General features: G+C 37.4%; 1 protein-coding gene across 3 annotated transcripts in view; it reads right to left on the bottom strand.

Annotated features, from left to right (window-relative positions):
- The window catches only part of ITSN1 (intersectin 1), a gene marked incomplete at its 3' end in the record, with an annotated part of 109631 nt that overhangs the window by 15903 nt on the left and 76560 nt on the right, over nt 1–17168 (bottom strand). For all 3 annotated transcript variants that reach the window (XM_080614392.1, XM_080614390.1, XM_080614391.1), the window contains 3 exons: nt 12983–13104; nt 10512–10629; nt 6205–6396 (listed from right to left, as the gene is read on the bottom strand). In XM_080614392.1, coding sequence (XP_080470518.1) covers nt 6205–6396; nt 10512–10629; nt 12983–13104 — 432 coding nt within the window. The remainder of the gene's footprint in view (nt 1–6204; nt 6397–10511; nt 10630–12982; nt 13105–17168) is intronic.

The raw sequence follows: 17168 nt of genomic DNA, 5'->3' as shown, positions 1-17168 counted from the left end.
ATCCACACACAAGCAAGAGACTCAAGAATCTTTAATAACAATTTCCATTTTCCTTTTTTTTTAATTCTGGAACATGCATAAGTGTAGTCCTCAATAACACACACCTGTGACACACTAACACCATCTTCATTTTGCAATAGCAAAAGCTTTCTGCAGTGTTTTAGGTTAATACCTTATTTTCTATGAATAAAAATAGTATTTTAGTATTCAGTCAAGGGAAGGAAGGGAAGGCAACAGGTGAAACAGTTGGGAAAAACCCTACTACATCCTTTCAGAAACAAACAGAACATGCCTACCACTCCCTTTTCAGAATCTGCTTGGGGAGAATAAAATCCTACGTGTGAGGACATGGATGCATTTAAAAATACAAATTGGCAGAGTTAACAGACTTCTGGACTGGTTTATATCACATCAGGTAACTTTCAGTCTCACCTTGGGATTATGACCCACACTTGTCTTGAGCCCCTGACCACTTACTGTGCAGTAACAGCAAATCAGTCAAGAGCATCAGCCACAGATCCAAGCAGAAGGAACTGCACAGTCCAATTTTACATTGTCTTCCACAAAAATAGATGCTGTACAGGCACTTCACTTGGAATTAGAAATGTGGTAACTAAACATAGTATTCTAGAAGTTAAAACCTTTTACCAAACAACACTTTATAGTTTTTTCACGTTCTTGGGCAGACCTCCGGTCATCATCTTTCCTGGCTTCAAGTCTTCCCCTCACCCCACCAGAAAAGAAACTGAAGAAATCAAATGAGATTCATTGTAACGCTCATCTGGATCCAGAATTACTCCAACAAATGAAACAGCAGAAAAAACTGCACTTGGCAGAGTTGAATGTGATGGGAAACCCCCTGAATCCACTTGCAGTCATCTCGGCCAGGGCACAGAAAACCTTCATCTGTGACACCGATCTGAGTCCAGTTCACACTAGCACTCTGCTCACACTGTCACCAGTTCACAGCTCTCCACTCGTAGGTGTTCAGCTGAGCCGGCAGCATTGGATCAGCACTCTGGGAATGAAAGCTGGTACATGGACACACCAAACAGAAGTTGGGAACTGAATGGCACATAGGCACAGAGCTTCCTTCTCTCTGCTAGGGCCAGCTGCCACTGAGGGGTCAGACTCAAAAAAGTAGGCATGGCACAAAGAAATGAATGAAAAGCTTGTGCTAGAAAATACAGCAAAATCCTGTGATCAAGGACCACCACAAGGAATCCAACACCTTCTAAAAGCTCTGTGCCCACTTGCAGTAAAACAGCTACCTTAGGTATAAACATCTTTCTCCCTTCAGCCACTAACGACTATCCTTTCCACAAAATGCTTAATTAAAACTATTCCACAAGATAGAGCTTGTGCTAAAATCTGACTTCTTTTTCTATGTTGCTCCACAGGATTCATAACAGTTGCAGAAGTAGAGCAACAGGTTTGATTCAAATTAGCTTCTGGCTCAATGCAGACATTGCAGTGTGAATGTTTGTGCTGAGGAGGAGCACTACAGGGGATTTTCTTGGGCTGTGGTCTATTTTTTTAAAGAAGTTACCAAATGGAGCAAACCAGCTATGAAACTTGCTGTAACAAGCTATAGAAACTTGTGTATATCAGAATTATGTTTACACATACTATTAACGTTACCAGGTTACACCAGATAGTTAACTCACAATTTCTCCTCACATAGGCAATAACTCAAGATGAATCCTTATTCATGGTTAAGTACTCCTTTGCAAGCTATCAATCAACAAGCACAAAAGCCCATAAAGTCTACATGCAGGAAATGAAGTCATTGTGAAAATAATTCACGTTTTTAACTGCATCCAGGACAACCTTCTGAAAACATTCTTTCAGGGTTTGGAATCAAAAGTTCACCTTAGTGCTCTCTGTTTAGCTCAGCAGCAGCTTGTTGTCCAGTTGTCTGTGTGCATGCACATAGCTTGCAATTCAGCTGATTAAATAATGTTTGAGATGTGTTGTCCCTGGATTTACTGAAGTTGTCTAAAAAAAGATGTTAAAATAAGCCATTTCTTGTCTGATCAGAAGAGGACTGCATATAAGGAGCTATTGAACAAGAAGTTAAATAGTTGGAGTCAATAATCACAAAGAACTAAAAAGAATTGCTCTAAAACCAGAGAACAAAACCAGAACATGCAGTTATTTTGCTGCCTTACAGGAAGGTTATGGCAATAGGCCATTTTCAAATGTGTTCAGTGAGCTCACAGGGACTGGAAGAGATACCACTGAAGCTCCTAAAGAATTGAGATTTAAATAAAACTGGTTCTGAGTATAAAGCCAAGTGTTCTTGATAAACCCACTCTGTCCAGACTCAGTTGCCTCGGACAGATTTCAAGTATTGGAATTGATACTAACAAATTCCCTGAAAGAATATTTATGGGAATTCTTCCTCAGCAACTGAATACAGAGGAAATTCTTTTCAAGGTAAACAGAAACACCGTGAACAAAAAACCCACCACTGCTTGGAGTGGTCTCTAAGTCCAGTCACCTTTACATCCTTCAAGTGACAGCTCCTGTGCAAGGGAAAAACGTACTCGGCACATGAGAGTTAATGTAAAGAATGAGTTCAGTTGACTAGACAGCAGTGAGGCTGCTCCTTTTCTTACTGTTAGCTTAAAATACAAATGAGATAAAAAATCATCTGAATGCTTTCTTATTTTTGTCTATGTGAATCTTTTTTCAACCTTGACTGGGATCTGTGCTGACTTTACAGCCACAAATGCAAGGACCGAAGAAACAAGAGTGTGAGCACATTTCCCACACAGAAGGCAAGTGTTCTTTTGGAAAGAGGTTTGCTTGCTGCAGTCCAGATCTGCGGCTTTGAGAAGGGACTTGTGCCTTAAGAGGTTAAAGATCTTTTCAGATGAACCAGGAAGAAGGGGAGAGGGTCAAAACTGGATTGAGACACAATCCCGGAAAACTCTTCTTTCTGATGAAAATAATCAATTTTCTTTATTAATTGCTTTCATACTCCCTTTCTCATATATAAACAAAAATCCAAACAGGTAAGAAACAGTAAGTGCAGTACCTTGTTCCCGGCTACTCAAGGGAAATCACTGATTATGAGGAAGATTAAACACTACCATGCCAAGCTATAATAGTACACTTAAGAACTTTAATAATTGAGTAAATAAACATTATAGGTATTTCAACAATGTATGTCAATATAAGCCACAATGGTTTGAAGCTCTTTGTCTAGGACATTTTAAATGTGCTTTGAAGTTTCTGTGAGTTAACTGTTCTCAACAATCGACTGATAAAGATATTGCTCTGTGGAGCAGTACACAGCACTTTTCTGTCTATGGAGTCCTGGCACAACATACACCTCTTTTGTGTTTGTGTGAGTGTCTTCTACAGAGAGCTGTAGACTTAAGGCTGTTCTTTTCACTTCAGTGGAAAGCTGACCGCAGGAAGTTTTAGGGCACTGTGATTTTGAAAATCTTTTAGGAGACATCACTCAACACTTTGAAGAAGCATGTTAGAAAACATGTAGCCTGCAGATCTTCATAATAGCTTTATTTTTCTTCTCACTTGAAGCAATGGTGGAAAAAAAGCAGCATCTGAATCCCTATATCCAAAGTTTTGCCAATATTTCAATAGCAAGAGAAAGTATGCTTCTGGCCTAAAGTCATAAAAAACAACATGTCCTTTAGGACAAACACTTTTAGTCAAGTTATAAATCTTTCAACACAACAGCTCATTATGGGAAAATAGAGAGATCCTTTCATTAAAATAACATTTTAATGCACAAAATCCTGAAATAGTGGAGTAAAATCTGGGTACATCATCCTCAGGCACTGACATTCTGTTCAGTTGCTGTCACACCAGGCAGCCTATTTTTCAGCAAGTGGCTATGATAAAGACAATTTTTAATATTTTTTTTTTTTTTAATGGCAGAGTGGTAAAGGAAAAATCTGTTCATGTTAAATATTATCCTAAAAAGAAAGAAACAGTGTGCAATTGTGCATGTTTTAAGACTAGAGCTTCTGGCATAAAACACAGAGCCTAAGTCAATGTAAACCCACGGTAAAATAACAAAGAATACTTAATTCATCTACTAGTATAGTGTCAAAAAAATCAGCTGATTTGTAACATGTAGAAACCAATGAGCAGAGAAAAAAAGGTGCAAAAGGTTGCAGATAATCATGATGAATCTGAGTAATTATATTGAAATAATATTCAAAGAAACAAGTGTCATTCTGAAATTTAACAGGTTGGCTTCAGACTGTTCTGGCGGTAAAGTCATTACATGCACTAATGCCACTTGGTGAATTCTGTGTGCACACAGCAACGAGACAACAAACACATTTTAGTCTATCTTTTATATGAAGAATTTAATTATCTATACATGTAACTAATTTTAAAGGCTGTATTACAGTTGTTAAAGCTGCAGGTTTTTATATATTTATATAATTTACATTCATATTGATGAAATACTGAAGTGCAATTGAATAAGGAGCTTCACTTGTTCTTTGCACACCGCATGACGGATCAGAAGGAGGGAGACGGGGAGGATTAGAAACGCTACAACGCTGCCAGCAGGAAATTTAGAAATAATGAAATACACAAACCAGAACATAACTAAATGGTAAAGTAATTAGTAAAACAGCTACATTGTGCTTGAGGCATTGGGAAGAGAGGGTTTCTCCATTGACAGCACCAGGCATTTCATCAAGAGTTTGTAACTAATGCTGGAAGGACAAACATGGCTTAGCTACAGCACATCTACCACATAAACTTGACTGTAAGCTCCATTTAATATTAATTTGTATAAATTCCACAGTCTAGTTTAAAAAATGTAAACATTGGAAATTAATTGCAGGGAGATATTCCTATACATTCTTTCTTGTCAGGAAAATTACTTTTTCAAAATGTGTTGTTCCATACTCATAAGAAAGTAAAGATGAGAAATCAAACTTCATGTAACCAAGATGAAAATAAAGAAGTTAATTCTCAAACCCCACATGAATGTAGCATTCTATTGATTTCTGATAAGAAAATGCAAAAATTGGAACATCTGAGACAAACATAAACCAGAGTGTTTTCTAGTTGTATGCAGCTAAAAGTAATGTGCAAAATAAAATTAACATAACTGGGATAAAAACATTATGCAAGGTTAATATCTCTTGCATTGGAAGGAAGTTAATTTCTTCTCTCCACAATGTATTACACACTCAACAAGGAACACCTGATACATACAGTACAATAACTACCAAAAAAAACCTTATCTGTAATTGGGCACATTTAAAGTTCCTTAAAATGATTTAACTCCTTCTGTTCTTTTGTAATTAAAAAAAAAAAAAAAGAAAAGAAAAAAAAAGACATATTGACAACACTGGACAAGGGAACAATATAAAAGAAAGGTACATAAAGTCTCAAATTTATGGACATTTGGAACAATTTTAACAGCACATGCAGCATTCCTTGATAGTGGGTCTTTTTGCACGAACAAAATTGCAATGAAGAAATTTAATTTATACTTTTCCTTTAAAAGGCTAAAACATATATTTTAAAATAATTTTAAAACTACTGAAAGCACCTGTGCAAAGGTGGAAAAATTAGTTTGGTAACTGTGAAAGCCACAAAAGGACCCACTATCCTCTGATTTTTTTGTGTTTTTTTTTCTTCATTTTAATTTTGCGTCTATATCTGTAGGTAATTAACTCAAACATTGTGATTACATGCAACTAATGTAAAATGAGGTAAACTGCTCTGCAGTGTGTTCTTCTACTCAGAAGGCAGTAGATGATCATGCTGGAAGCCACATGATCAAGGCTGCATCTCCCATCATCCCTCTGGGCAGTGATATGGGATAGTGGGTCTCTTTGAGGACTTTCAAGCCTGAGTGGGGGATGGACAACATATGATTCCTAGAAAAAGGAGGAAAACAACACATAAGCAAAACAAAACAATGAGCAAATTCAAGCTAGGAAAATGAGTAAGGCATGTAAACAGCATGGTGCAAAAATGATAAAGGGTAACATGCTACAAAGGGTATGGGAACTAAAAATAAAACAAACATAAAATAAGGTTTGCATTACAGAAGGTCTTCAAAGAGACTTTGACAAGTGCAGCAGTGGTGAAGCTTTGAGTTCTGCAAACCACAGCAGAATCACAGCAATGCTGCATGTTTCATCTTAAAAATACTATACAAATAATCACAGCATGGCAGCAGAGAGGGTCACTTACATTGCTGGCTTGGGTCCATGTCTGTTGTCAGCTTCACATAGTTGGATGGAAAGAGACCCACTTGTCCATTCACCTCCCCTTTCCACCAGTCTGGGTCTTCCTTGTTAAGGACGTTTATAATCTGGCCTTTATTGAATGCTAGCTCATCATCATTCTGTGCGGTGTAGTCATACATGCCAATTACTTGGCACACTGTAAGATAAAGGAAGAGGTCTATCGCACTGGTAATGTTTCAGCAAAACACAAACTATGTATAAACCAACTATGAACACTACAGGTGTCACACTGATCCAAACCAGTCCTGCCACGGTCCTGCTGCTCTCTTCTGTGCCCCTGTACTGGTCCTTAGCTGAGCCCTCCATAAATTGGCTCAAGTGATTTATAAAAAACAAAGTTTCCTAACAGCATTGCTCTCTCAATCAGCTTACTGAGGGGTCAGAATCACAGAAAGGTTTGGGCTGGAAAGGACCTTAAAGATCATCTGGTTCTAACTCCCTGCCATAGCCAGGGACATCTTCCAACCATCAGGTTGCTCAAACCCCCATCCAACCTGGCCTTGAACACTTCCAGCGATGGGGCATCTACAATCTCTCTGGGCAACCTGTTCCACTGTCTCACCATCCTCACAGTAAAGAACTTCTTGATGCCTAATTTAAATCTACCCTCTTTCAGTTTAAAGGCAAAGGATCACTCTAGGAAGGGCAGAGCAAACAGGACAGTGTAGCCTGCCTGAAATGATACTTGAGATACTTCTGCTTGGAAGTGCTCAACGGTAGGAGAAGACTGGAAAAACTTAAAATTTTAGCAAGAAGTCAAACACTTCAATGATGTTAGCCTTCTATTGACACTTCTCTTTTGCTTTTTTTAATATTTATACATACACATATTTCCCCACAAAAGCACTAAATTTGTTCTGAAAAGTATCCTTTCCACCAGAGCTGGTCAATGGACAGAAAAGTCTGGGAAACATGTTAAATTCCACTACCTGAAGCCTGAAAAAGGCACCCTCTTTTCTAATTAAGCATTGCACATGCTCAAAACAGCTCTATAATTCAAGAGAAAGGCAATGGTGCTATCCTTACAGTACCACTGAGGTGTTAGGAACACAAAGGTCTTCGAAAAGATGAGAAAAATAAAAAGCATCCTGGGTGATTTAGGCTGCCCTTCTGGCATCACAGGACTGCTTCCAGCAGCCTACTTTCTGTTTACTTATTGTGAAACTCATCAAATCTGACAAGTTCTCAGAATACAGCTGCTTCTATTCAATTATAATAGAGCAGGTTTTGTAATTCTCTAAAACAGGAGGACTGTTTAAATACTTCCTCTGTATCGCTGATGTTTTCTCTGTGCCAAGTCACACGGCTTCTGGTATTTTGCCTTGAGACACAAAACTTCTAATTAGCCTTGCTGTCAGGTTCTCTCCATTATATTAAACCTAAAATTTTCTTCTATTTTCATTCTTGTACACAGCCAGCAACTTAAATCTGTCAAACAGCTTCTCACTTTTTTAATTAATATTATTCAATTGCTTTTAGTTAATACTTTGTGCCTGTTCACAAAGATCATAATCCTTTAACAGGACTCTGCAGATGCCTCAATGTTTAGCTTTGTTACTTGCAAAAGGGATGGGGAAAAAAAACAAAATTAAAAAAAGAAAGAGGCACTCACTGGCATTTGTAACACCTGGCACATCAAGCAACCGAAGTGTCCATTTCCCTGGCATACTGGAGATAAACTAGCATTTCTAAAGAAATGTATATTATGGTATACTCCTGGTTTGTGCTAACACAAGTTTGACTGTAAACACCATTGATGTTCACATTGTACTTTAAAGACCTGTAAAGCTCTTTTACAGCATTCTTGTTACAGGTTATTACTAATATTAAGAACAATAAAAAATTTAAGCTGGACCATACCTGAATACAAAACTTACATTAACACATTTGTAACCTGTTCTAGAGTTAATTTATTTAAAGAATAAATTCTTCATATTTTAAGGATTTTTCATTCAGATTATTCTCTTCTACTTCAAAGAATTTTAGGAAATTTGGCATGGTCCAGCAGTACCATCAGAATATTAAAAAAGTTCAACCTTAGAACTTGGGGAGGCTATTTTAGAGAATTCTTGAAGAGATAGGACTCCTCAGTTGAACCTGAAGCAGTGACCTACCTCATCTTGATCTTATTTACACTTGGTCACAAAACTTAGAATTCACCTTAGTCCTATATAGGAAGCTTTTACAGTAGTCCCAGCAAGGAAGTTCTTCACTTACTTGAACTCCAAAAGCCATTGCTAACTACAGAAGCAAGCTGTAGCCTACCTTCTCTGAGCTGCACTTCTGTTCATCCTAAAAGTTTCCCTTTAGAAAGACTGCCTATTGATTAACACTACTCGTGCTGCAACAGCAGAGGGAATCCAGGTTCTCATATAACACTTACAACCAGTACAATCTATAATATTGTCTTTCTTTAGACAAGCATAACGGGTGATACTCTTTTCCTACTATTCGATACTGTGAGCTTCTCTGTGCCTGACTAACTGCAAGTATCGGTAAAACAGTTAATTTATCAACATCAGGGAAAACACATTCATGACACAAATATATGTACAAAGCAGTAGGAAATTAAGGAAACCTTGAAGTATAAAGCAAAAGCATCCATGCAACAATTAAAAAAAAGGAGTTGTTAAAGTCATGCAGTCTGCATTACAGTATGGCAGATGGACAGCGTATACATCAAAGCAAAATGACAAAAGAAACAGAGGTCTTGATGATACTAGTTTCTGATGGATCTGCTACCTTTAAAACCCAGACTGTAATGGCACACTCTCAGACCCTTGATAATGTACCACCCTGGGGATTATACAACCCTTGTAGATCGTTTTCTTCAGGCTTTCCATGTCTTTTGCTATAGTATGCCTCCCCAGTAACATAATTCCTATAAAGATGCTTGTCAAGCATTAACCTCTTAACCTGTTACATTAACCACACAGTTGGTGAGGCCATCTATCATAATGGAAAGAAAAGCTTCTTATCCTCCAAAATTAAAGGTCTGTAACAAAGTTTGATAAAATTAAATGTCATCCAGATTTTTGATATTCTGTAGGCAATTAGAAAAGTGCTAAAAAGTTTATTCTGTAAAAGTTTTATTAGCATGTGTGAAAAGTTCCAGGCTGTCAAACCTGAAATAATTAAAAAATCCCATCATATTGCCTTGTAAAAGTATGTGTCTCAACATTGAGTTACCATTTTAACTGCAGGACCCAAACTCACGAGTCTTTCTAGAAGACTGATCTGCTACATCATGACCACCATCAAAGGAGCCAATTAGCAACCACTTACAACATCTGCCTTCTCTGATATGGCACTTTCATTTATCCTAATGACACATTAAACTAATACCTCAGTATTTGATTCTAGTTTCATAACTGCATGATAATTTTTCATACATATTTAAAGGAAAAAATTATGCTCCCTACCATTTTTCATTATGAAACATTTGTTTCATTTTAACGATAGACAGTAAAAACTCGGCCTTCGGAAGCAGCAAGCTTTTGCCTCCTGCAACCCGAACTAAATCCGAACAAATGATAGAAAATTATGTCAAGTCTTTTGGGTGGCTTATGGAAGAAAATACGTCTATACTACATGTTGACTGACAAGAATCCTCTTTCCTTAGTTTACTCACAAACCCAAAATGGTTCAAGACTGAAAAAGTGACAAGGAATGAACTTTTTGTTCTCAGTCTTCTGCCTGCCTTTATACTTTGCAGTAGACTGACAGGACTGTTTGACATTACCTGTGGTGAAGCTGTAACAAACAGCTTTAAAAATATAATCATCTATCACTCTTAAGTCCTTTCATAAACCTTAAAATAGGTAGCTATACAGGACAAGATTCTACCATCTTCATTTGAGTGGTTTTCTTCCACTTCACTTTAGGAAAAATGAAAGGTTCTGAAAGACAGAGGCCTCACCTGCTAAGCCCACAGATCATCCTGAATTTTAAAAACTTCTTTACTACAATTAGTGCCAAGAAATAGGACTGATAATTTGAATGCTCTAAGACGTAATGTCACAGATGGCTTTTTAGCACTCAACAGCTCATACCTGAGGAGCCATCACTATAAATACACAGACCAAGTGTGTGGTTTCCTCATTTAAAAGAAAAATAAAAAGGGTTTAACCAAAGTGACTAGTATAACAGATACTAAATATCCTTCTAAATACCCATAATTATTTTTAGAAGTCCTATTGTAAATGACACACATTACAAAAGCAAATTTGTCAATGCAACTGTACTGCTTACCTGAAGGTAATGCTGTTGATTTAGGTAGCTCGGTTGGTGTAGTTTTGCTGGTACCAGGGCTCAGAAGTTTTACATAATTAGCAGGGAACCATCCTATCTGCCGTTTTTTCCCTCTTGCCTAGTAAAAAAACAATTCTTTTAAGAGGATTAAGAATACCAATAGATCCTTAGACAAGGATCTAGACAAGGCAATTAAGCCAGTATTTTAACTACTTTCAGTTACAATGACTACTTTAGAAAAAGAAAAATGTGTTTTATAAGGAGAAGTCAGCTATTTTTGTGGCAATGGTTTTAATTATATGATGCGTCTGTTCATTAAGTAAGCTTTCATAATATATAAGCAAAAAAATATAACATATAAACAGAAGTTATTTTCTATAATTTGAGTGATTTTTCACTTAAGAGTATTCCTACTTTGTGTATTTTAGAATGAATACTACAACCCTGATTCTTTGGAAAGATTTTTCCTGATTCTGTTTAAACCAAAACGCTAGAATATTAGGCTAGCTATTGCTTTCAGTGGCAGCACTTAAATGCATTTAAATTGATACCTAGTTTGTGATAGTTTAAGTAGAGATTAAGAAATGAAATCACCTCTTTCCTTTTAAAGAAACAGTATCTAAACTTTTGAACAGTCTCTCCTGCCCAAACAACAGACAAGAGTATAAACATATGTCACATTAATCAAGTGCTAGAAGAACAGCAGAACATTATGGCAAGAAAAAAAGGGAAAAGCTTGGATTCAAATACAAAATCCCAAAGCCAGATTCCAACCAAACAAAAATTAAGCTTTGGCAACTACAAATACATACGGATAGACGCTGTCCAAATGATCCTAATTAACAGATGTTAAGGCTTTGGAAAGGACGCCAGATGTTTTCATGCCTATCTAATCAGAGAACATCAGTATGAACATGTGGTGCACACATGTATTAGTGTGTGTGGTCCATGTGTGTACTGAGGGCGCAGCAGGTTACCATACACCTGGCCTACAGCAGCGCTCTACAGTGTGTAAGGCAGCTGCAATTTGTCACTGTCAGAGACAGGATGTTGGGACAGATGAACTGCAGGTTTGATCCAGTATGAAAAAGCTTGTGTCAACAAAGCAGGATAGGAATTTGACAGAAACTGCATCCTGTTATTTCACCAACTGCACTGTTTATTTCAAATAAAATCAGAAGAAAAATCTTTATTGTAAGCAAGGTCATTCTAAAATTTTGAATCAAATCTCTGCTTTTAAAACTATTAATCTGTGTTACAAATTATTTATTCTCTTTTTTTGTATTGTTAGAATAAGGTTGGCATTTTTGTCATGTAGAATTTCACCTTTAAAAACAAAATACATAATAATTTTAGTGAAACAAGTAATCTAACATATCCTATTCTTTAACAATTTCCTTCCCTCTCTTTGTCTTTACTGAAAAAGAAAGCACTTGATCTGAAGCCTATCTAGATCATTCATTTCAAGATATTCTGGATGATTGCATTAAACCTAGCAATGTAATGCTTAACCCATTTGCCTTATTTTACCTTCGCTCTAACATGTAAGACAAGTATCACCAAAATTTACTTGAGGCTGAAACTGAACTGTACATATACTTCTAAAAAAACTGCCGCTTTAAAATATTTCACTATTTACTACATTCTAATATAACACTAAAGCTCTCTCCTATCTGATGCTTGCACCAGACACCATTCTTTTCACTCTTCTACATTAAATGGAGCTGTTGCTGAGACGGGGCCATTAGACTGGTATTCTACGCTGTCACATTCATTAAGCAACCTAAAAAAGTGGTGGCCATCTTACAAAACCACTGCTGTAAAATACTTCTCAATCTCTCAACAAAAGGGATAGCCGAACTTTTGGCTGCAGCAATTCAGAAAGCTTCTTAGGAAGACATTCAGGACTGCGCACCCAGTATTTCCTTTGTTATCACAGTGCACATGGGTATTTGCTGTTCCAAATGCACATGATATGCATGGGCACTGCTGGAAGAGGACATACAAATAGACCCTTACACTTAACTCAATAGTCCAATACACTCCTGTTGCCTAGCTGGCTTTCCCCACTACCTGACATGGCAGCTGCTTTTTTGCTCTGGGCTACTGACACAAGACTGGCAGGATTCAAAAGCAGCCAAAAATATGCCCTAAAATACTCTTATTTCTAATGTCTGAAGGCCCTTCAAGAAAATGTACAAGGGAGCAGACTGCAGGCTGGGTCTGATTCTGCGATGGATGCCCTTGACTTACAATGAGGCACACTGGCTTTCTCCTGCTGCCCCCCAAAGTTATTTCCAGTTCAAGGAACTGGAATGTATGCATATTTTTTACAGGCATTTTATTTGCAAATGCTTACTTGCAGAACATTTTAAAAATTATTTATCATTGATGCGTTCATCATTTTGAAGTATTAAAAAAATTACAAATTTTTTAACATGGAAGTTTATTTCAAAAAAACAGTAACTAACTTGGAGCTCTCCTTCCCACCAGCCACCTGGATTCTTCTTTCTGATAAGAATCAACTGACCAGGAGCAAGAGTAAGCTGTTCTGGACCTGTTGCTGTGTAAGAGGCAATAACTTGGGCAATTTCTGTTGAAGCAGCAGGAAAAAGAAAAAAGTTAATTTGGAGAAACATGAACACAACTATACAACATTAACTCTGCTATTATCACTTGCACAGTATATCCATTCTGCATTTCTTTCAATGAAATTGTTATGCATGTATGTAGTTGAATGAAAACATTTGGCAATTATACAGCAGGTCAGAAGTTCATAGCACTACAGGAATAAAATGGAGGTGCAGCAGCTCCATGGGTATAATACACAAAATATTTTAAATAGAGAAGAAGAATAACGACCATCATTTATAACTATATGACTCTTAAAATCAAGTATCATAATACTGTTCTCAAGTAAATATATTTTTGTAGCATCAGTTTGGACCAAGCTCTTGAGAAAGAGGAGATACATGTGTATGACAATATAATGGTGAAGCTGCAGTAATAGAGATGCAAACTAATGAAGGACTACAGAAAATTTTTCACCACCAGATTAGACAAAAACATGAAAGTTTTCAGGATGTAACAAACCGGATTTATTTTGAAGTCTTTATTCTGTGAGCATTAATACAATACTGGTGCCTTATTTGATCACCTACCAGAACAAATCAGATGCAGAGTAACCATGAGCTCCCAATTACCTCTCCATTAAATGAGACAAAGTAGACAATGCAGCTTACTCCATTTTAAAGTGGTTGTGGAAAGACAGATGATAACTTAGTCACCACAAAGTCTGTCAGGATTAATCCATTTTTGAACCAATTTGAACTGACAAGATCTTGTAAGTGGCTGTAGGCATTTTGATTCCTACTGATAGCTTTTAAGCAAAGTTTAGCATGTTATCAGAACATGGTTAGGGCAATGGACAACATGTTTAATACTATGATAATTGTGAATGTTTCGTAAACAAAAGACAGCAGATTTGGGAACATTTTAGCTTTTGAGAAGCTAAACCTTTTAGATTGCTACATTTACATGGTCCCTCTCTAGTAATGAATTAAGGGGAATCTGAGAGGAAGTTTTTGGCCTTCACTTAGTTGTAAAGGGTCTCAGACATCCAAGGCAAGACAAAAGTAGTGTTGTTACTGCTGAAAACTACTTTAGGATCCAGTATACAGTCATTCATCACGTAAGAATTCTCCTTAACAGAATGATCTATGGGCTGGAGTGGGGTGGTTTTGGTTGGTTGGGTGGTGGCTTTTTGCCCTTTTTTTCCATTTTTTTTACTTTTTTTTAAGGGGGGGAGGGTGAGGAGGGAGGGAGAGAATCTGGGGGTTTTCATGGGAAAAAAAACCCAACCAAAACCCCAAAACTTTCCTGGAAGAGTAAATTCTGACCCTGTGTTTAAGACAAAGGAGGTTTTTATTTGGCAATGCATCACATAAAATTAGGGACCATGAAACAGCCAGTGTGGGCACTGGGTTTGATTAGTTATGGTTGTGGCTTAAGACTATCCTAGAAAAGCCCACAGCAGAGCTAGTAGCTCAAGATGACAGAAATGTGTCTCAACTGCTTGAGTGCAAAAGCAGACAGCTTAACTTGAAAGTTCAGCAATTATCTGATCACAGATCAATACACTGCTTGAAAATTTAGATTTTATTTTAAAATCTTGGTAAAATAATAAATATCGGTATCAGTTATTTTCACTTATGATTACTGTATATTTTCAACCTAGTCTATCCTAAAGAACTGTACTGGAAGACTAAGCAGAAAAAGGTCAAACCTTCCTTCAGTTTGTCCCTTTATAAAGCAGCAGAAAGCAATGTGACAGAGAGTGTCAGGTGGACTAGCAGTCAACACAGCAACAGCAGCAAAGGGAACTGAGGCTGAAGAGAGCAAGTACACAGAAGTGGTTTCCAGCTTTCTCATGGGCAGCCGTACTGAGGAAGTAATGCAGTGCTGGGCAATGTCCTACTTGACCAAACTTCCTGTGGCCAAGAGAAACACCAAAGGCTCAGTAACAACACAACACCCACAGACTGGGAGAGGAGGGGGGAAGTCTGCTGGTAAGGCAGAGAAAGGGAGCTATCATTGAAAATGCAGTTGTAGGCAGAGAAAACCACAAAGCCAACTCCTTTGAAACAGAGGGAGGTTTTGTTTCAGGGAAGAAACAACAAAGTGATTTGAAGGCTGCCAGGAAAACGGTAAGATAGTTTACTTAAAATTTAGATGACAAGGATGATTAAGAAAATTAAAAATGCTCAGAGAAGCATTCAAGATGTAAATGAACAACATAAGGAGGAAGCAGAGATGACAAACAATCTGAGGTCACTGCAAATGACACACGCAAAATTAACCATGACAGAACTTCCCTCATGATAGCTCAAAGAGGGGAGAGGCAGGCACACAGAGGTGGAATTGAACAGGTGATAAAAAGCCAGTAACTGAGAGTTAGAAAAATAATTTAAACCTGGATCTGGAACTTAGCACACAAAGTGTGAAAGCAGGAGATAGAAGAAAGAATTTCTAAGTAAAATACAGGAGGTGATGATAGGAGAATGGAAAGGTTTACATAGAGAAAAGCCAGCAGCAGTGGCAGTCTGTCCTGTACCAAGGCAAAGTAAGCAAGCTATTTGGCAGGAAACACGGCTATACTGCTAGAAAGTCTGCAAGCTCCCTGTATTGACAGATTTTTTTTCACAGAATCATATGAATTTGTCCACCCTAGAGGCATTCAGGAGGCAAAATGAACACAAACAAACAAATAAACTGTGGGAATTCATCAAAATGTATATACATATATATTTATTTTTTTTAAACCAGGCAAAAACCTCTCTCACTACCATGGCAATTACCATATTCAGTATATCATACTGAAAGAACAAAAATCTTGTATTGTGCATCTTATAACAAGTAATTTCTCATTTTTATCCACAAAAAGGTGATTTACAAGGCTCCAGGTATCAGATATCCACTTTCACCAACTAGCAGCATAAAGACTTTTTACTGTGGACTATGTGTTAAAAAAGTTACAATATGACCTACAAGTTTAACATTCATTTTACATGTCACAGAGAAGCAGAAAGTCAGAGAAAACAACTCAGCAAAAAAAGTTGGTTATGTTTTTTAAAAACAAAACCACAACACAACCACAAGAAAAAAAGCTCTCCTTCCAGGAAGACCTTTTTAATTTTGATTTATTCAAGTATTGAATTACTGAGAAGAGATCAAATTCAATCACAGTCTGGGCCAAAAAATGTGGCCTCTACTAAAACAGGTACATTTAGAAAAAAAACATAAATGCCTTCTCACAGAGGTGACTGTCACCATACTGCTGCTCAAATTCACAGACAGCAGTTTCTTTGCCCTTGTCCTTCAAATATACACTCTTACCAACTCCCACCCACTCATCCTGCTGCTTCTAGAATAAACAGCAATATTTCAACTTGGTCATCAGCACTTCATCATACTTGCAGCTCATTTATAGCAAAAACATCCATGAATCTGCTTGCTGAAAAATAGGCAGGATTGTTCTGAACTCAGCTTTCGTCAACATCCCCCCAGTCTCCACTGATTTGGATCCAGAAGACTGGCAATTATAAGGCTGGTACTCTGGGCTGAAGTCGTGCTATCCACCATTCTCCTGCATATTAAAACCAGCCATACCTATCACCATCTTCTCACTATTCCTACCAGATATCCCTTCCAGAGTTCCCAGATCTCTCTTCTTGTCTGCTTCTTCTGAGCTTTGTATCTATTAAGATAACTATTTTTTATCATGTAAATGAAAGTTAGAAAGGGCAGGCGTTGTTTACTTCCAAGCCCTTCTTTCCACAGATGGATCAGTAAGATTTGACAAGAGCGGCCCATTGCTCATATGTCAAAGTAAAAACAGCCTTTCCCCTCCTCCTCTTACACAGTCAACCAGTTCAGGGGGACAAAGCAAAACCTCCTCCCCACAAAACAAAAAAATGCATGTGTGTGTGTGGAAATAAGGCAAGACTTGGTAGATCACATCCTTGAACCACCTCACTGCAACTGAACAAGGTTCAGAGGAAAGGACAAAGAAGCATGAAGCATTCCCTCTCTAGTGTGATTCAGATCAATGCACAAGTCATCATTGTGGTACAAAAGCAAATAAATACACTGAGGGGA

Source organism: Psittacula echo (genome assembly GCF_963264785.1).
Source record: "Psittacula echo genome assembly, chromosome: 3".
In the NCBI taxonomy this organism is placed as follows: Eukaryota; Metazoa; Chordata; class Aves; order Psittaciformes; family Psittacidae; genus Psittacula; species Psittacula echo.
Note: the sequence above shows the minus strand (reverse complement) of the source record. Positions and strands in the feature narration are given on the sequence as shown.